Here is a 22277-nt window from a genome sequence, read left to right as displayed (position 1 = left end):
ATTTTACAATCATAATCAAGGCCAATTATGTATAACACTGTTCAAAATATGGATCCAAACATGTACTTCAAATCCATGACACACATTGTCTTGTTGTATATTAATTGTTGCTGTGATTTTAAATTCAGCAATGTTTCATGAACAGTCCTTTAGTAGTTGGCTATGATTGGTGCTGTTTATATGGTGGCACCATTATAGCAGTTAACACATGATTTTGGAAAACAAAAAGCTTGATTTTCTCAAACACCCACAAAAAAATGAAGAGAATGCTGACATACTGAATCCAAGCAATCTTAATCATTTCCCAGAAACCGGGTCGATAAGTAATTATTACACAATTAAGGAAAAAAATAAAAAGAAGTTAATCCCCAGAGAAAATATTTTTATCTGTATGGACTTTGTCAAATGCATTTATCATTTCAAATCTTATCTGCAGAAGAAGTGAACACACCCTAATTTTCTGTAAACCTATTCTCATAATTTAACTCTCTAACCCAGGATCATTTTAATGAACAAAAACAAAGTTGCCGGAAAAGCTCAGCAGGTTTGGCACCAGTTCTGAGGAAGGGTCACCGGACTTGAAACGTTAACTCTGTTTTATCCTTCACAGATGCTGCCAGACCTGCTGAGCTTTTCCAGCAACTTTGTTTTTGCTCCCGATTTACAGCATCTGCAGTTCTTTTGGTTTTTATCATTTTAATGAATCTGTGCTGAATGTTCTCCTTGGTTTCAATGATGTTCTGTGGTGCCCAAACTGTAATGAAATACTCCAGAACAGGTTAACTACCACCACTTGTAAGGACTGCAAATGATTCTTACAATGAGTAATATGACACCATTTTTGAAAGATTATTTTTGTTTCCACCAAGAGATCTTGTGGCTGTGGGAGAGTGGGAGTGGGTCTAGTCACACTGGTCCAGCATCATAAGATGATGGTCTTGCCTGAATTGACAGAACAGCTAGTCTTTTCCTGGATCTTGCTTTTTTTCTGTTTGTTTTTTTTTAAAAACAAATAATATGGCATCAAGCATATTTACATGAAAAATAATATCACTACAATGTAATTCCTTGAACTTCAGCACTACATTTTAAACAACAGTTACATGCAAAACATTGGGCTGACATTTGTCTTGCTAACAGCTCTAGCAATCTCAATGCTGAGACTTTCAGTTGTATCACTATACTGTCATTGAAATTGATTGAAACATTCTTTACTAGGTATTTACAGCCCGGTGAGCAATTATCTGGCTAATCAAGTAACCAATCACATTAAAGGCTTTTCACAGCTAACCGTGAAGGAAACAAAGCAATAAAACAAAATAACATTTAAAAAACTTTCTAACATATAATTAATTGTAGCTTGGATATACAAATGGAGTGAAGGTAGAATTAAACTTTTAATAAAGCATCATTTAAATTAAAGTTTAAAATGCTACTAATTAACTAATCATTTTACTGCACTCTAAAAACATTAAATTATCTCTTCCAGGTCAAGTTCAATTATACATCAAATTTGATTATTCCATTGCTGTTGAAAATCAAATTACAATTTATTAAATAAGGCAGAACCTTTTTATTTAAATGGTAAGCCAAAGAAGGACAGTTGAAATTCTCTCTATTTTCACAATTGCACCCTTTTCCCTAAAAAGGTACAGCACAGTCTGGCAGAATCTTACTTTATTCATTATTTTGAATTTTAAAAAGGATATGTGATCATTTCCACAGGATATCTGATGACAGCATTAAAGACAAATGGGGCATCAGCAGCTCTCCCTACTGTCCACACAGGATACTGATTGGTGAAAATTGTTGTTACTAAAACAAGACAGTTAGTGACCAAATTAGATTCAAAGAAAAAATATTGTTCTATGAGGAACATTTCATATTAATATAAATGACTCAGAAATGAAAATCTCACCATTTCTATCTTGATATGATGAAATGATTTGTGCCAGGTCAAAGGCACTAGCAAATGGACTGTTATCATTAAATATTGAAACCTGTGGAATAAAAATGATATCTATAAACGTCTAAGTTATTTGTCCAACTAGTAAAACGTAAAATCGTCATAGTGCCGGAGGATCATATGGCTGCTTTGTTCATCTATCTTTGTTCATCTAACTGACATCTCATTGACCAATCATAAGGCACATGGCAGTAATCCATTTGACTATAGTACCTGCAATAATACCTAATTATTTATTAACATTCTCCAGAACATTACAGGCCTTGACATTTATTTATCCAATTCGTCTGAATGATTTTAAGGTTGATCTGTTATATGTTTAAATTCATTTTCCAACAGTCCACTGTTGATACTTAAGTGTTCACATCTACCTAACGTATTTAAAATTTTGAGATTCTGGCTTTTAGTGTGTTTAATTAATCCTACTTCTGCCTTGTACACAGTCTATTAATACCCTCCACTTTCTCAGCCGGTATACATATCTATAAATCTCTTTTAGTCAATGGACTGTAACTCACCAACATACCCCCAAACCCGCACCTCCACCATATCCCCACAGTGAGATGTCTGCACGTAAACAAGATCACAAGGCTAACTATAATGTGGAAGGTACTTTGGTCCATCATCGAACAAGGAACATATAATATAACAATCATAGAAACTAGCCTTTTCTTAAAAGTTTCTAAGGAATTTTAACTCCATAATCTACAAGGAAGTATTCTACAATATTAACTACTCTTTTTTAGTAAAGAACTTCCTCATAGCAGTCTGTACGTAATTTGATCGTTCACCCATTACCTGATATTCTCATTTTGTTCAAATAACATTCCAGTTTTATTTAAATTGTTTACTATCTAAAGTATCTCTCTCAGTAACTCTTCACAAAGTATAAAGTTCTTATTTCTCTCATTTTTCTTCATAGAGGAATCCTTGGACATTAGGTTGAGAATTATGTAGTTTTTTTTGTGTAACGCCACATGGTTAAGTCCAGAAAAGGAAGTTGTTTGACCCATCTGAATTCACCCTGCCAAAGAATTCCTATGATTCTCTTCAATCACATTTAACTGTCTCCAGAAAAACTATATATTTTTCCCTCAGATTACTGTTATAGCCTGTGTTTGGTATATAAAGGACATCTGCATCCCAAAAATGTTGGTTAGATCATGTACCATCTCATTTTACAATGCTTCAATCCAGCACCAACTTGAGTAAAATCCCGAGGTGAGCACCGAACTGGTGGTGGAAGGCTATTTGAAGTACACAAATTTGGGTGCTACAAGAAATACAAGAACCCCAAGTGCAATTCTGACAAACTATTGGGTTGAGTGTGTGCCATGCAATCTTTGCCTGCTTTATCAGTGTTACATGGCTTGACCAGCAATGCCATTCTAATTCTCAATTCTGACAGTCAGCTAGTTCTGCATAGGACTTTGCCAATTTTCTCCCCAAATGGAAAGCTACCTTAAAGTTTGGTACCTGCAGCTTTGTGATGACAAATCTAAACTCAATGTTACTGTTGTAAGCTCAAGCCATTGTTTGACAAACCTTATCCCTTGACATCATGTTGTGTATCTCAAGTTAAAATCATCTACTGCTGCAAGTTCAATATACAATATGTATAAATTATAATATGATCTTTTTGATTTGGAATTTCATAATGAATTAAATACAACTTAGCAAAATATTATTTTTTAAACTATTGATTTTCCATACTGTTTATGAAGGCATGCAAATGCAACAACTACACATTTTCAGATGTTACTACTTTCATTAGGACAGTTTCGAAGTTTATATGTAAATTTTAAAAATATTGTTAAAATTATCATAGCAACAATTAGTGTTTATTACCAGCTTCGACGCAGGAACCCCATGTTCCTCATTGAGCACAAACTTTTAAAAGAAGAGATACACTTACGTTGTAACGTGTGTCAAGACCTTTGTGCCGAAGTGGCTCTCTTTGATGTAGCTGTAAGTCACCATTCACACTAAGCTGAGACCCAGGTATGGAGGATGAGAAGTAGGTATATGCCATACTCTGCATTACAAATGTCGACATTCTCTGCAAACAATATTATGAAATAGCTAAGCTGATAGCATCATCATTGTGCAGTTCACTGAGTTAGAAGAAATGCTGTTTTGAGAGAATGGTCAAGTGCAAGGAAAATGCAGCACATTTTAATGTAAGATTTTGATTATGACTGCATTTATTGGCAACAGCCCTTCTTGTTGGCACAGAGGCTGGACAGATTTGCAGTGCCACGTGACAACAAAATGACAAGACGGCAGAATGGTGAATGACAGTGGCACCAGCATTGTTGCCGGTGGAACACAACTTCCCAACGTTCACCAGTCTGAGCAGCTCCTCTTTACGTCCTGTGAAGGAGAGGTTGGGAGCTGAAATCTGTTCTTGTGTTTTGTTAACAGTGTGCCATCCAGTCCGCCAATTGGTCCAGTCTGTCTGACATAAAAGGTGACACACGTCAGACTGTGTGCGAACAGAGGAGCTGGTCCATTGTTTTCCAGGCTTTGCAGCCTACACGTTTCCAAAGCAGTCCCATTCAGTTGCGCCCTCTGCCCAGGCAAAACAACAACTGTCCATCCCCTGAACTCACACTGGCATGGTCTGATCATTGCTGTGCTGTGCACCAAAGCTCAGCTTTCCACAAGGCAAATGGTGGGTAATCTGCTAATGCGTGTGGTGAAAAAGGCTGTGTCATGGAGACGTGACATCACCAATGCCATCTGCACAAATGCACATGGTTATCTTTGCCACCAAAATAGACATATGGACAATGAGAGTCACAGAATTTCAGGAGGGAGCAAACAGAACTTCAGCTATACATTAATAATAAAGATTAGATGTTAGAGATAACAAAAGACTAAACTAATGGCTCTGTATACGAATGCGTATAGCATGTATAACAAAGTAAACAAATTGAGCGTGTATGTTGAAATAAATAAATATCACATAATTTTAAGCTTAACTGGTTGGCAAAGCAGTTCACCAGCCTGTTGTTAAACACTTCTAACCTTACATTCAACTAAATATCTATGAATTGAAAATTAGACAGGTCCTTCAATAGGCAATGTATACCAACTGTCCACCACCCAAATGATATAGCAATTTTAGCACTTTCATAACCCATTATATAAAACACATTTCTGATTGAGATGTTGTGCTTTGGATCCGTTAAAGGTGTGCCTTTTTTAAGTGAAGGCCATTTCACTAGCATTCGACCTTTATCAACAAAGGTCTTATGTTAAGCAGAAGTTGTACCTGAAAAATGTTCAGCTTTACAATTACTTGGTTGGTAGAAATGGAGATAGTTGTTGAAATTGACACATTTTGTATCCACATATCCCTTAAATCCTATGGTCTTCAGTCTGCTAACAAGTCTATTATATGGTACTTCCTTTCAAAATCTGTTTTTCGTAAAATAACCACACTACACTTATGCACTCTCTCCAATTTTCAAAGAACCCAATCTAAGTAATCAAATAAAACTTGCAGAGAACAAATTTGCTGTCTGTCATTTGTTAACCCATATTTTCCCAAGTGTTAATTAATTTGGTACTGGATTAATGTCTCTACAGCTCTGCATGTCAATGATATTAGGCCAACTTGTCAGCAGTCCATCTCGCCTTTTCTGGACAGGACTGTAATATTTATAAACCTCAAATTATGTGGCAACACAACAAGATACAAAGAGGAGGTAGAACTGTAATCAGAGCCTTTGCAATTTCCAACCTTTTCTCTGTAATCTATGATGCATCCCATTGAGACTTTTTAAAAAGCTTTTGTAAATCTTTTTGAGAATGTTCTCTTTTTCTTTATTATCATACAAAATTTCTCTGCCATCTCCTCTACTGTGACAGTATAGTGATGGCAGGTGCAATACTTTTATTTAATACCTCAGTAATGCACTTGGCCTCCAAAACAAAATTCTTTTGCTTCTTATTTAGCCCATCCTTGAGTAACTTTTCACTATTTTTTAAAAAACACACTGAGGTTTACTTTTGGAGATAGTAGGAACTGCAGATGCTGGAGAATCTGAGATAACAAGGTATAGAGCTGGATGAACACAGCAGGCCAAGCAGCATCAGAGGAGCAGGAAGGGTGACGTTTCAGAAGGGTCTAGGCCCAAAACATCAGCCTTCCTGCTCCTCTCATGCTGCTTGGCCTGCTGTGTTCATCCAGCTCTACACCTTGTTATCTGAGGTTTACTTTTACTCTCCCATTCATATTTCCATCACCTCATTTACTCCCTTTACAGTTCTCCTTTTTGTTTGTATTTAGCTTGCTTCTCTGCTAAATTACGAAACAGACATTTATCACGAGCCTTCTTTTTCTGTTTCATTTTAACCTTTATACCTGTGGACATGCAAGAAACTCCAGTTTGATTGGGTTATGTAAGGACTACATACAGTTCATTTGGAAATATAAACCAGAAAGTGGAAGTCTGGATTATCAGGCTTTTTACATCTTGACGAAATTTGGGTGCACACTGCCTCACAGTGCCAGGAATCTGGGTTCAATTCCACCCTCAGGCGACTGTTTATAGAGTTTGCACATTCACACCATGTCTCCGTGAGTTTCCACTGGTTGCTCATGGTTTCCTCGCATAGTCCAAAGATGTGCAGGTAGGGTGGATTGATGATGCTAAATTGTTTTAGTGTCTAGGGATGTCCAGGCTAGGTGAATTAGCCATGGGAAATGCAGGGTTATAGGGATAGGGTAGGGGGGTGGGTCTGGACGGGATGCTCTTTGGAGCGTCAGTGTTAACTCGATGGGCCGAATGGCATGTTTTCACACTGCAGGGATGCTACGAAAAAGCTGATCATTTAATGTTCACACGAGAGCATATAACTTTGCTGAAAGCCAAATTTTGATATTTTTGTGGAACATACTGGCACCAAGTATTGTTGAAAAAAAATGCTCAGCAAGTCTGTGGATTGTTAATAAATGGCACTTTGTCACTGAACTGAGAGGGTAGGGTGAGAGAGCGAAGTTGGGACACGGACCTTCAAGCCTGTGAACAACAAAAGTTCTCTCTTTAAAGGTCTTAGCAAAGATTTGTAGCTTGGGTTGTTGACTTGCTCTCCGAGCTGGCTTGTTTTCATTCAGATGTTTTGTCACCATGCTAGGTAACATCATTAGTGAGGCCTCCGATGAAGCGATGTTGTTCTACTCCGCTTGGAAAGCTCTCTCTCTGCATGAGGGAAAAAATAATAACACTAAAGACTTCTCAAAACAAACCAACTGCTAATCAAAGCTAAGACCTTGATCCAACTGACCAGCTACCAATTTGAGGGCAGCAGCAGTTGACAGCAACGTGATATCATCAAGAGCCCTAAAAAGGAACTATGAGAAAGTCACCTCACTCCTCCACCCCTTTTGGTTTGGACACTGATCCACAGACTTGTGATCTTTTTGCCTATGTTTTCCACATATGATAAATAGTTGGGGGTGGGGGGTGGAGTTCAGTTGCATGAAAAGTTATGAACTCAAAAGGTAAAGGAGAAAGTAGGATTGCAGGTCAGTGATGGGGTTGATTGTTACCTGATAACAAAAGGAAAGGACAGAAGGTGCGAATGTTACATTGTACAAAAAGGAGCCGTAAAAGTGTAGGGAAACTCGATAATAGAATTAACTTAAAGGTCTTGAATCTTAAACAAAAACAAAAATTGCCAGCAAAACTCAACAGTTCTGGCAGCGTCTGTAGGGAGAAAGCAGATTTAATGTTTTGACTCCAGTAACTCTTCATCAGAACTGATAGCAACGAGGAGAAAGTGGTATCTATGCTGAAGATAAATGAGAGAAAGTGAGAGGAGTTAGAGAAGTTGTACAAAGTGAGAACAAGCTCAGCCAGGCGGAGGAGAGAGTGATAGTGAATGGGGACAGTTCAGGCCTACCTTCCAGGAAGAGTAGAGAACCCCAAGCCTTCAACATGCCATCATGTTCCCACGTCAATATTTCTGTCACAGGCCTGCTGCAGTATTCAGCCAGCCTCAGTGCAAGCACAAAGAACAACATCTCATTTTCTACTTGGAGACCCTGCAGCCTCTAATAACTTTAGAATTTGTTTCTGTCCCTCCATGTTTTTTACCTACCCACACACCCTGGTCTTGTCATGACATGATTTGCTTTAAGGCACAGCCAACCCATTCTCAACCACTCTTAGCCCTATTATCACCTAACATGGGCTGCTTTCAGCACAGCCTACCAATTCCATCCTATTCCCAGCTATCATTATCACTTATTCTATCCTGGCCTACTATCAATAATCCCTCCCCCGCCTACTCCTTTCATATTTCTCTCTCTCTCTCTCAGGGCTCCGTTTCCACCTCTCCACCCACCCTCCTCAAGTTAGTCTTCAGCATAAAGATGAAGAGTCACCAGACTTGAAACATTAACTCTGCTTTCTGCCCGCAGATGCTGCCAAAACTGTTGAGTTTTGCCAGCAATTTCTGTTTTTGTTTAAGGTGCCCAGAATCTGCAGTTCTTTGTTTTATTTTAGGTTTTGTATCCTAATGTACAAAGCATTCGGTATAAGATAGACAAACTGGTGATGCAAATCAAGGCAAATGAATATGATCTCATAGCCATTACAGAAACATGGTTTCAAGGAGAATAAAACTGGAAACTTAGCATTCAGGAATACTTGACTTTTCGATGATGGGAGGGATGGAGAAGGTGGCAAGGTAACACTATTAATAAGAAATTAAATGAGGACAGTTGTAAGAGATGATCTAGCCTTGAATGACGTACAGTCCATTTGGGCAGAGGTTAAAAAAAGCAGCAAGGGAACAAAGAAGTAGGAGGAGTGTAAGCATCCTGAAACAATATCCACTTTGTAAAAAGATTAGAGCAATAATTATGGGAGACTTTAATTTTCATGCTGATTGGCTAACCAAATTGGAAAGGATAGCTATGACAATGAATTCAGAGAGTGCACTGGGGATAGTTTCCTAGAGCCAACCAGGGAGCAGGCTATCTTGGATCTGCTAATGGGTAATGAGGTATGTTTAATAAATGACCTCCAAATAAAAGACCTCCTAGGAAGTAATGATCGTAACATGATAGAATGTAATATTCACATTGAAAGTGAGGAAACTTGGATCAGAAACAACTACGTTTAACTTAAATAAAAAGAATTAAATGAACTCAGGATAGAGTTAGCTAAAATGAACTGGGTGGATAGATTAGCAGCAATGTCAGTAAGCAAGCAGTGGTAAACATTTAAGGAGGTAATTCATGACTCTCAGCAAAAATACATCCCACTAAGATTCTAAGAGAGGGATAAGCCAACAATGACTAACCAGGGAAGTTGAGGGAGGTAAAAAGTTGAAAGAAAAACATATAAGGAGCCAAAGTTAGTGATAGCCCTGAAGCCTGGGATGAATTTAGAATCCAGCAAAGGACGACTCAGAAGATAACAAAAAACATAAAAAGTAAACTACAAAGGAAAACTAGTAAAGAATATAAAAATTAACAATAACAGCTTATTTAAACATATAAAGTGGAGATGTGAACATAGGCCCCTTAGAAATGAATCTGAGGAGAGGGTTTTGGGAACAAGGAAATGGCAAAGGAGTTTAACAGACATTTTGCATCAGTTTTTACAGTGGAAGATATGTCAAACATCCCATTTGTAATAAAGAATACAGGGAAGGAATTAAGTACCATCCCCATGACCAGAGAAGTACTATTTGACAAACTAATGGGGTTAAAGGCAGATAAGTCTTTTGATCCTGATGACATGCATCCCAAAAGAGGATGCATTGGTTGCGATTTTCCAAAATCCTTGGATTCTGGAGAAGTACCAAAGGATTGGAAAACTGCTAATGTGACTACCCAATTCAAAAGGATGGGAGGCAAAAAAAAAAAACAGGTAACTATATGTTGACTAGCCTAACATCTGTTGTTGGAAAAGTACTGGGGTCAACTGTTACGGAAGTAATAGCACAACATTTGGAAAATCATAATCTAAATCAAGCAGAGTCAGAATGGCTACATGATGGAGTAGTGTACCCGGGGCAGCACAGTGACTCAGTGGTTAGCACTGCTGCCTCACAGCACTAGGGACCCAGGTTCAATTCCAGCCTCAGGCGACTGTGCAAACTCCAGACAGACATTCTCCTCGTGTCTGCGTGGCTTTCCTCTCACAGTCCAAAGAAATGCAGGTTAGGTGGATTGGCCATGCTAAATTGCCCATAGTGTCTGGGGATGTGTAGGTTAAGTAGATTTGCCATGGGACATGCAGGGTTACATGAAGGGAGGGGTGGGTGAGTCCGGTGGAATGATCTTCGGAGAGTCTGTATGGACTTGTTGGGTCAAATCGTCTGTTCTCACACTGTAGGCATTCTATGATTCTATGATCATGAAAGGGAAATTGTATCTGACCAATGTACTAGAGCTTGTCAAGGAAGTCTCAGCTAGAGTGGAAAGAGAGGAACCAGCAGATGTGTTGTATTTGGACTTTCAGAAGGCATTTGACAAGGTACCTCACGGTGATGAATGTAGTATACTGGCATGGATACAGAATTGACTAATGGGCAGGAAACAGCAAGTGGGGACACAGGGTTCTTTTTCAGATTTGTTACCCATGACCAGTGTGGTTTCGCTGGGATAACAAATGTTTACAATATATATTTATGATTTGGAGGAATGAAGTGAACACACTGCTGCCAAATTTGCAGACAACATAGAAATAGATGCAAAGACAGGCTGTAGGAGGAACGCAAATAGTTTACGGAGAGATATTGATAGGTTAAGGAAGTGGGTAAAATGTTGGCAAATGGAAGAATATGGGAAAATATGAACTTATTCATTTTGCAAGGGACAGCAAAAGAACAGAATATTATTTAAACGGAGAAAAACTGCAGAAAGCTGCAACACAACAGGACTTAGGGGTACTTGGCCACAAAACGCAAGAAGTTAAGTTACAGGTGCAGTAAATAATCAGGAAGGCTTAGAGTCATAGACTCATACAGAACAGAAACAGACCTTTCAGTCCAACTCTTCCATCCTGACCAGGTTTTCCAAACCAGTCCTGTTTCCTGAATTTGGCCCATAACCCTCTAAACCTTACCTATTCATTTACTTGTCCAAATGTCTTTTAAATGTTGTAACTGTACCATTTCTCCTGGCACTTCATTCCATATGCACACAACCCTCTGTGTGAAAAATTTGTCCCTCAGGTCCCTTTCAAATCTTTCCCATCTCACCTCAAACCTATGCCCCCTGGTTTTGAACTCCCCCAACACTATGGAAGAGACCTTTGCTATTCACCTTATCTATCCCCCTCATGACTTTATAAACCTCTATAAGGTGACCCCTCAACCTCCCACACTCCAAAGAAAAAAGTCCCAGCCTCTCCAGCCTTTCTTTATAAATAAAACCCTCTAGTCCCAGCAACATCCTGGTAAATCTTTTCTGAACTCTCTCCAATTAATAATATTCTTCCTAAAGCAGGGCAACCAGAACTGCACACAGTACTCCAAAAGTGGCCTCACCAACACCTTTTAGAACCTCAGTATGACATCTCAACTCCTATATTCAATGGTCTGAGCAATGAAGGCAAGCATGCTAAATGTCTTCTTAACCACCCTGTCTATCTATGATGCAACTCTCAAAGAACTATGTACCTGAACCCCTAGATCTATCTGTTCAACAACACTACCCAAGGCCCTACCATTAACTGTATAAGTTCTGCCTTTGCTTGCTTTACCAAAATGCATTACCTTGCATTTATCCAAATTAAACTTCATCTGCCACTCCTCAGTCCACTGGCCCAATTGATCAAGATCCTTTGTAATCTTAGATCACCTTAACAGTCGACTATTCCACCAATTTGGGTGTCAACCACAAACTTACTAACTATTCCTCCTAAAATTCTCATCCAAAATGTTTATATAAATTACAAACAACAGTAAACTCAGCACTGATCCCTGTGGAACACCACTGGTCACAGACATCCAGTCCGAAGAACTCTCCACCAACCTGTCTCTAACTGTCAAGCCAATTTTGAATCCAATTGACAAGCTCTCCCTGAATCCCAAGTGATCTAACTTTATTAATCAGTCTAAAAGAATGTTGGCCCTTATTTCAAGAGAGTTGGACAATTAGAGTAGGGAAGTCTTACTGCAATTGCACAATGTTGGTCAGAACACATCTGGAGTAATGTGAGCAGTTTTCGTCCCCCTATTTAAGGAAAGATGTCATTTTATTGGCAGCAGATCAGAGAAGGCTCACTAGGATGACGGAAGGATTGTCTTATGAGCAAAGGCTGAGAGGTTTGGGACTCTATTCACTGGAGTTTGGAAGATAGAGGGGTGATCTCATTGAAAGAGAAAGAATTCTTAAGGGTCTTGATAGGGCAAATGCTGAGAGGATTTTTATCTTCATGGGAAAGTCTAGGGCCAGATGGAACTGTCTCAAAATAAACAGGCACAAATTTAAGACTCAGATGAGGAGGAATTTCTTCTCTCAGAGAGTTAGCCGTCTCTGGAAAACCTTGCTGTGGGGAGAGCTGTGGGGGCAGAGTCCTTGTGGATGTTTAAGGCTGAAATGGATACATTCTTGATCAGTAGGGGAAATCAAGGTTACAGGAAAGGACAGGAAAGTGGGCATGAAAAATGTGAAAAATGTGATCCTATTGAATAGCAGAACAGGCTTGAGAGACTGAATGACCTACTCCTCTTCCTAATTCTATGATCTTGTGGATTGGAGGATGGCAAATGTAACCCATTGTTTAAAAAAGGAGAGAGGGAGAAAACCAGGAATTACAGTTCAGTCAGCCTGACATCAATAACAGGGAAAATATTGGAGTCTATTATAAAGGATGTGATTAAAGGACCCTTAAAAATACTAACTGTATTGCACAAAGTTAGAAAGGATTTATGAAAGGTTAATCATGCTTGACAAACCTACTGGAGTTTTTTTGAAGACCTAACTAGTAGAATAGATGAGTGAGAACCCATGGATGTGGTACAATTCGGTCATCAAAAAGTATTTGATAAAGTCCCACATAACTGGTTATGACAAAAAAGCAAAGCATGTGGGATTGGTGGTAATACACTGTGATGGACTGAGAGTTGGGTAGTAGTCAGGAAAGAGTAGGAATAAGTGGGTTATTTTCAAAGTAGCAGGTGATATTGCACTGATCAGTGATTGGGCCCCAGAAATTCATAATATATAATTGACATGGATGAGGGAATCAAATGTAATATTTCCAAGTTTATGGATGACACAAAACTAGGTGGGAATGTAAATCATGAGGATGTAAAGAGACTTCAACTTATCTAAGTTGAGTGAGTGGGTAAATAGATAGATTGGGAAAGGTTGACGTACAAACAGACCTGGATGTCCTTTATTTATTTGTCATTAAAAACATGCAGGTGCAGCAAGCAGTTAGGAAGGCAAATGAAATATTAGCCTTCATTGCAAGAGAGTTTGTGTACAAGAGTAAGGAAGTTTTACTGCAGCTGTACAGGGCATTGATGAGACTACATCTGGACTATTGTGTGGTTTTGGCTTCCTTTCCCGAGAAAAGATATACTTAGAGTCATACAGCTGTACGGCATGGAAACAGACCCTTCAGTCCAACTCATCCATGTAAGCCAGGTATCCTAAATTAATCTAGTCCCAGCATTTGACCCATATCCCTCTAAACCCTTCCTATTCATATACCCATCCAGATGCCTTTTAAATGTTGTAATTGTACCAGCCTCCTCCACTTCCTCTGGCAGCTAATTCCATACACGCACCACACTCTGCGTGAAAATTACCCCTAAGGTCCCTTTTAAATCTTTCCCCTCTCATCTTAAACTACGCCATTTAGTTTTGGAATTCCCCATCCCGGGGAAAAGACCTTGATTATTCATCCTATCCATGCCCCTCATGATTTTATGAACTGCTATAAGGTCACCCCTCAGCCTCAGACACTCCAGGAAAAATAGTCCCATCCTATTCAGCCTCTTCTTATACCTCAAACCCTCCAACTCTGGCAACATTCTTGCAAATCCTTTCTAAACTCTTTCAAGTGTCACAACATCCTCACAATAGCAGGGAGACCAGAATGGAATGCAGTATTCCGAAAGTGGCCTAACCAGTGTGCTGTGCAGCTGCAATATGACCTCCCAACTCCTATACTCAATGCACTAACCAATAAAGGCAAGCATACCAAACACCTTCTTCACTATTCTATCTATTTGTGACTCCACTTTCATGAAACTATGAACCTGCACTCCAAGGTCTCTTTGTTCAGCAGCACTCCCCAGGGCCTTCCCATTAGGTATATAAGTCCCGTCCTGATTTGTCTTTCCAAAATGCAGCACCTCACATTTATCTAAATTAAACTCCATCTGCCACTCCTCGGCCCTTTGGCCCATTTGATCAAGGTCCCGTTGTACTCTGAGGTAATCTTCTTTGCTGTCCACTACACAACTAATTTGGTGTCATCTGCAAACTTACCAACCATACCTCCTACGTTCACATCCAAATCGTTTATACAAATGACAAAAGCAGTGGACCCAACTCCAATCATTGTGGCACACCGCTGGTCACCAGTCTGAAAAGCAACATTCCACCACCCCTCTCTCTCTCCTACCTTCGAGCCAGTTCTGTATCCAAATAGTTGGTTCTCCCTGTATTCCATGTGATCTAACCTTGCTAATCAGTCTACTATGCGGAACCTTGTCAAATGCCTTACTGAAGTCCATACAGATCACATTGACTGCTCTGCCATCATCTGTCCTCCTCATTACTTCTTTAAAAAACTCAATCAAGTTAGTGAGACACGATTTCCCATGTAGAAGGCCATGTTGACTAACCCTTGTCGGTCCTTGTCTTTTCAAATACATGTAAATCCTGTCCGTAGGATCCCCTCCAACATGCCCACCATTGATGTCAGGCTTACCAGTCTATAGTTCCTTGGCTTTTCCTTACCACCTTTCTTAAATACAGGTACCATGTTAGCCAACCTCCAGTCCTCCAGCACCTCACCTCTGGCTATTGATGATATGGTTTTAACCATAGAGGAATGCAGCAAAGGCTCACCAGACTGATTTGTGGTATGGCAGGCCTGTTGTATGATGAGAGATTGGGTGGACCAGATTTGTATTGACTGGAATTTATAAGAATGAATGGGAATTTCATTAAAAAGTATAACGTTCTGACACGGTTAGACAGACGAGCTATAAGAAGTCCAAAACAAAGGATTATGGCCTCAGGCTATGTGATAAATCATAAACTGAGAGGAGGAGAGATTTCTTCATTTGAGAATGGTGAATCTGTTGAATTTTCTACAACAGAAGGCCATGGAGATGAAGTCAGTGAATATATTTAAAGAAATAGATAGATTTCTAGGGTATCAAGGGATATGTAAAGAGAACAGCAATATGGCACTGAGATTGAGAATGAAATTTGATCACGCTGAACGTGGGCTCAATTGGCCGAATGACTTACTTCACCTATTTTCTAAGTTTCTACATTATGTCACATGAATGTGTTAAGGCAATATCGTAGAAAGGAAGACAAGGAAAAGGAAGTATTTCAGGTGTTACGAGTAATGCGGAATGACAGAGATGGTAAGAGTGAGGGAGAAGAGGAGATAGATAGTTCACAAAGGAGACCTCCTACAATCTGGCTAGCTAATATTGAAATACTGAGACAGTTAGACACTATATTCATGTATTCAAAGCAAGGCCAACAGGAAGATCTAAAAAGGTTGCTTAGGAAATTAGAAGAAATCTGTAGAGCTACACCTTGAAAAATATGAATCAGGAGCAGGAGAAGGCTATTCAGTCCCTCAAGCTTGCTCTGCCATTCAATAAGACCATGGCTAATCTGATTGTAACCTCAAATCCATAATCCTGCGTACCCCGATAACCTTTCAATCCTTGCATAACAAGGACCTATCTACCTCCGCTGTAAGACTACTCAAGGTCTATGCTTTCATCAATTATTAAAGGACAGCATTCCAAAGATTCACAACCTGCAAAAAAAAACTTTGCCTCATTTGTTTTAAATGGGCAACCCTGATTTTTAATCAGTACTCCCCCACTAGTTCCAGATTCTCCCATTATGGGAAATGTCATCTCCACATCTAACCTGTCAAGATCTTCAAAATTTTATGTTTTAATCAAGTCACCGCATATTTGTCTAAATTCTAGCAGAAGGAAGCCTAGCACGTCCAAACTTTCCTGTTAAAGCATTCGTTTAGTAAATCTTCTCTGAGCTGCCTCCAACACATTTATATCCTTCCTTAAATAAGGTGACCAGTAATGTGCACAGTACTACACATGCAGTCTGACCAGTGTTTTCATTCTATTAGCTTTCCTAATTATTTACTGTGTCAGCATGCTAATTTTTTGTAATTCACGCACAAAGACACCCACGTCCTTCATCTCAGACTCTGCAATCTCACTATTTAGATAATAAGCTTCTTTTTTTAGTTTTTTTGCCAAAATGGACAATTTGCCAAATTATACTTTATTTGGCATATCTTCTCACTCACTTAACCTCCTTGTATCCTTTTCAGAACTTAAATACAACCATAATGTTAGCAAGGAATGATTCAATGCTGTAAAATCAATACTAATAATATTATCATTTAAATCTCAATAAACAAATCATTGTTATAAATAAAAATTCAATGCAGACTAAACATTTGGAATTCATTGATAATGTTAGTTTCTAAATTGGTCAACTAGATTCTGCATATACTACAGAAAATAAATGCAATGACAAAAACAAGCTGAGGTCCCAATTGTTTGGAAAGAAGATTATATCGATAGGTTGATTCTCTCTCCTTTCTTTCTAAGGATCAAAAAGAGAGATCAGCTTTTGTTACACCAAAGTCAAGTCATGTCAATCAGGTTTAAAAATGCCCCAGCTACATTCCAAAGACTTATGAACCAAATTGTAGTTAAAGTGCCTGATTGTGCCATTTATTTAGATTACATCATAATATACCGTAACATTTGAAAAGAATATGTAAAGCAATTAGAAGATATATTTAAGTAGGTAGAGATGGCCAGCTTAGTAATAAATCTTGCCAAAAGTGAGTTCACAAAAGTCAGGGTAATTTAACTAGGACACAATCACAGGGCAAGGGAAAGTGTCACCAAGACCAGCAAAAGTGAAGGATTTGACAGAATTCCCTGTTCCTAAAACTAAATGGAAAACCATGAGATTTCTGGGATGTATGCTTTTTTTTAAAATCATTCAGGTCTAACTTCATAGCTGCACCTTTAACAGATTTATTGCAAAAACAGACAAAGGTAAAATGGCTATAAAAAAAACAGAGCCAAACAGCTTTTGAGAAGCTGAAGGCAATCCTAATGAATGAATTGATGTTAGACTCCCCTGGCTTTACTAAACCTTTTAAAATGGGAATTGATGCTAGTGGGTGTGGTTTTATTGCAAAATGATTAATTGGGAAATAGAAGCCTGTGGGGTACTTGTCTAAATTATACCAGCATCAAAAGAAGGACAAAATTAATAAAACTGTCACGAAGCATTTCTTTGCACTGAATGACTAATAACTAGAACTAATTTTCAAGAAGGATGATTGAGACCAAGACATTAAGTTGTAAAGTGAATACGTGGGTTAGTATACTGCAAGAATAAAATCCACTGAGTGAAAGATCCTTTCCATCCCAAACTGTCTTATGATTTAATTTAACCAGAACTATATAAAAACAAAAAAAAATTGTTTCTAAATTGAAAACAGATGCAGTCAACAATTGTAAAATGCAACATTATCTCATTGAAAGATTTTTGCATTCAGAAACGTAACAATATGACTCTTAAAAAAAGGCACATTTACATATATACAAATATAAAGGTATATTATCAATGATTAGGTTTCTTTGAAAATTAGAAGGATTCTCTTTAACTGCACTCCAGTTGGGAAGAAGGAAAGACTACATTAAATACTTACAAAAAGCTGGTATGAAAATGTCAGAATAAATTGCACACTGTACACTTGTTCAGATGGTTGGAGTGGTAGCTCGAGGTGGAAATTCAGACGATCCATCTTCCCATCCTGATTTTGGTCTTCTTCCATAGCCTGTGGAGACAGTATGTAACGTAAAACAGCTATGCTTTCTGTCACAACATATTTTGATTCATTTAAAAAAAAAACGATTTCCAAGATAAATAATACAGGTCATCTTGCATTTATAGAATATTATTGTTTGAAAAACATTAAGAGCTCAGAGAACATTAATAAAACTCTGTGATGACTATTCACCATAATCTGTGAAAGCAGAGAATGAAGTGCAAGCAATGAGTTTCAAGTTATACAAGATCCTAATCTAATTCTGCACAAATCCACCAACCTCCATCCTCCCAATTTTACCATCCACCCATATTGAGAGCATATATGCGTACGAGCATGACTTCAGAAATTTTTAAGTATTATATCATAATTGATTTTTAAGGGGAGTAATTTAAAGTAATATTTAGAAATATTTTAAAAATCCCTGTGACAATTTATGATAACTTGCCAAGGTACATTATTTGAATCAGTTATTCATGATCAAAAATGCTAAGAGCATCTTTTGGCAATTAGGCAATGTTATGGACCAGACCAGACCCCCTCAAAAATACATGAAGAAGATAGTCTATACCCTAACATTTTCTTATTTAAAAGCAAATGCCCAGTGTTTTGTTCCGGGTACAATTCAATCGGTCAAAGAACTGGATTTAAAGCAAAACACACTTTATTCATCCACTATAGTTAAAATACAACAAAAAAAAAGAAATTGGCATAACTTAATTCTATTGAAAGACTAAACAGAATAATAGATTATTAACTACTATTAATTAACTGTTCCAATATAGTAACATCCAATATATACACCCTTGGCAAAAGGCAAATTCAGAAAATAGATTGTCTCACATGCAACTCCAGCAGCAGGAAGAGAACCCCCAACTTTAAACTGTAAGAGAGAGAGAAAAATAGCTTCCACTTCTTCAAAATCCCAGCAGCAACTGCTGAAAGCGAAAACTAAAAATCCTGGTTCTGTTGGGCTGCTTCTATTGAACCAACTTTAAACAAAAACATACGGGCTCAAAAACTGTTTGCTTGATGAGTTTTCAATGGACTGTTCAGCACCTATGCCTTAAAACTTCTCTTCAAAAAAAAGGACAAAATGCACCTCTTAAAGTCAAAGTACTGTCACAGAAAAAAACAGGGCTGAAAACTGAAGGCACAATTAACGGGAAATTAGAGATGGAGTTTATGGAAAATTTTGCTTGAACAACAAGCTAGTATTTATTCTGTTATTTAGTGCTTGAATTTACAAAGATCATTATGGCATTGATCAGATTTTCTGCTTCATCTCTACTTTATAAAGAAAATGATTAAACTCAACAAGGTCTTTCAGGCCTATTACTAAAATATATACTTTTGAAGTTGCATGAATTCTAGTACTTAATCTATAAGCACAAAGTTTATTTTAGGTAAAATCCATACAGAGCTTAAACCAAATGCCCAAACTAAACCTAAGAAAACTAAGACAAGATGCATTATTGAGATATCTTTACAATTGACATATACACAAAATTGCAGATGTAAAAAAAAAGTTTGTAATTCAAAGTACCACTGCAACATTATTGACAAAGCAGGTTAACTTCAGAAAATAGCAGATAACAAAGATAACATTGACCAACATCCACCAAGTGTCAATCAGGCTTTTGGACTAAAAGGCAATAAATGTTGTCTTACTAATGCATGGATAAAACTAAATTACATATATAATATTCCCTTTGTTATTTATAAACTATCCCTCTGCAGGTCCAATTCTTTTAGCCCCTTTAGATAATTAAACTGTTCTAAATTAGGTTACAGACTGTAAATCTATAAAATGTAGAAGCATAAATAGGCTATTCAGCCCATTCTTCTCTGCAATTCAATGAGATCTTGTCTGCTCTGAAAATCCACAGCTCTGCTTACCTGCCTTGTCCCCATAACTTTTAGTTCTATCACTGAATAAAATCTGTCAATCTCAGATTGGGGGTGGGGAGCGATGGCCTAGTAGCATGATTGCTCGATATTAATCCAGAGACCCAGGTTCAAATCCCACCATCCCAATTTAAATTCAACAAAAAAGTATAGGATTAAGAATCTAATGATGACCACAAAACCATTGCCGATTGCTGGAAAAACCCTTTTGGTTCATTAATGTCCTTTAGGGAAGGAAATCTGACACCTTTATCTGGTCTGGCCTACAGGTGACGCCAGACCCACAGGTTCACTCTCAATTGAGCATGAGCAATTAGGATGGGCAAAAAACACTGGCCTGACCATGATATTTGCATCCCCAAGAATAAATGAATGACCCAGTCTCCACTGCCCTCTGTGGTAAAGAAGTCCACAGATTCACTACCCACTGAGATTATGGAGTCAGTTAGCTCAGTTGGCTAGATGGCTGATTTGCGATTGACAGTGATGCCAATAGTACAAGTTTAATTCCCACACACTGACCCCTGTTTGAGGCATGGTAATCCTCAAGTTAAATTCAGCACCAGTTATCTCTGTCTCTCATGAGAGAGTAGCATTACGGCTCTCTTGGACTTTGTTGCTTACTACCTAACAAATTACACCTCATCTCTGTACTGAGTGACCCCTTATTCTGAGATTATATCCTCTGGGCCTAGGCTCTCCCGAAAGGGGAAAACAAATCTCTCCACATCTAGCTACATCGAGTCCCCAAAGAATCTTGCACGTTTTAACAAAGTTGCCTCTCATTCTATTCAACACCAATGAGTACAGGCCTATTCTATTTAATTTCTCTTTATAAAACACTCCCTCCATACCGGAGATCAACCAAATGAACTTTCTCTGGACAACCTCCACTGCCAGTATAACTTTCATTCGATAGCAGCCCAAAACTGTTCACAGTATTCAAGCTGTGGTCTGACTAATGCCTTGTATAGTTTCAGCACTTCTTCCTTATTTTTATACTTCATTCTTTTTGAAATAAAAGATCAACTTTCCATTTACCTTACCTTTTATCTGCTGAACTTGGACACGATTTATACACAAGGGCTCCCAAATCCCCCTGTGCTGTAGCTTCCTGCAATCTTTCTCCATTAATATTCAGCTTCTCTAATGTTCCTGACAAAGTGCATAAGTTCATTTTCTCACATTCTTTTCCATCTTCCAAGATTTTTTCCTGATTACTTAATGTGTCTACATTCCTCTGCAGACTCTATCATCCTCACAACTTGCCATTTAACCTATTTTTCTGTCATTTGCAAACGTGGTTATTAGTACATTCTCTTTTCTCATCTAAGCCATTAGTGTATAGTGGAAATAATTGTGGCCCAAGCACTGATCAGTGCACTAGTTACACATTGCTGTCCAGAAAATGCACCCTTTCCACTCTTAGCCCAACCTTCTGGCTTTTATTAGTTAGCCAGTCCTCTAACCATGCTAATATATCATGTCCATCACCATGAGGTCTTACTGAAAAGCCTAAAACGTGGCACCTTATCAGACCCCTTCTGGAAATCCAAATACATTATCCACTGGCTTCCTTTTATCAATCCTGCTTGTTACCTCTTCGAAAACTTCTAATAAATTGATCAGGCATGAGCCATGTTGACTCTTCTTGGTTATCTTACGTATTTCTAAATGCTCTGTTGTTACATCCTTTATAGTAGATTAACATTTCCTCAATAACAGATGTTAAATTAAGTGACCATAAGTTACCTGTTTTTGTTCCCTTCACTTTTTAGTTAAGGGGTTACATTTGCAGTTTTCCAATCCTCTGGCACTTTTCCAAATTTTAAGGATTCTTGGAAGACTACCACTAGTGCATCCACTATCACTGCAGCTTCTCTTAATATCGTAGGATGCATCCCATCAGTTTCAGAGGACTGAATCAGTCAATAAGCCCAGTAATTTTCCTTGTACTTTTATCCAACAATATCCAACTGTATTTCCTCTCTCCTTTATGCACTTGATTATTTAGTAATTTTGCAATGCTATTAGTGTTTCCGATTGTGAAGGCAGTAAGGTATTTATTCAATTACTCTACCAGTTCCTGACTCCACAATATTATTTCCCTATTTTAATTTTAATCATATTAATTTTTTGACTTTCACGTGCAACCTTTCCAGAGTCTGAATATTCTTCACAGCCATTGTGCTAAATTGATCAAATTAAACAGCAATAGGCCAAAAATTAACATTGAATCAGAGATAGTAGGAACTGCAGATGCTGGAGAATCCGAGACAACAAGGTGCAGGGCTGGATGAACACAGCAGGCCAAGCAGCATCATAGGAGCAGAGAG

At 38.2% G+C, this 22277-nt stretch overlaps 1 protein-coding gene across 1 annotated transcript in view; it reads right to left on the bottom strand.

Annotated features, from left to right (window-relative positions):
- Positions 1–203: 203 nt before the first annotated feature.
- tmem231 (transmembrane protein 231) overlaps positions 204–22277 on the bottom strand; it is a 70482-nt gene continuing 48408 nt past the window's right edge. Inside the window, exons 2-5 of the mRNA XM_048605783.1 lie at positions 17914–18042; positions 3882–4025; positions 1919–2000; positions 204–1815 (exon numbers count right to left, since the gene is read on the bottom strand). Of these exons, the coding sequence (XP_048461740.1) occupies positions 1697–1815; positions 1919–2000; positions 3882–4025; positions 17914–18042 (474 nt within the window). The 3' untranslated portion in view covers positions 204–1696. The remainder of the gene's footprint in view (positions 1816–1918; positions 2001–3881; positions 4026–17913; positions 18043–22277) is intronic.

This window comes from Rhincodon typus, chromosome 15, assembly GCF_021869965.1.
Source record: "Rhincodon typus isolate 14 chromosome 15, sRhiTyp1.1, whole genome shotgun sequence".
In the NCBI taxonomy this organism is placed as follows: Eukaryota; Metazoa; Chordata; class Chondrichthyes; order Orectolobiformes; family Rhincodontidae; genus Rhincodon; species Rhincodon typus.
The sequence above is the reverse complement of the archived record's forward strand: the minus strand, read 5'-3'. Positions and strand labels throughout refer to the sequence as shown.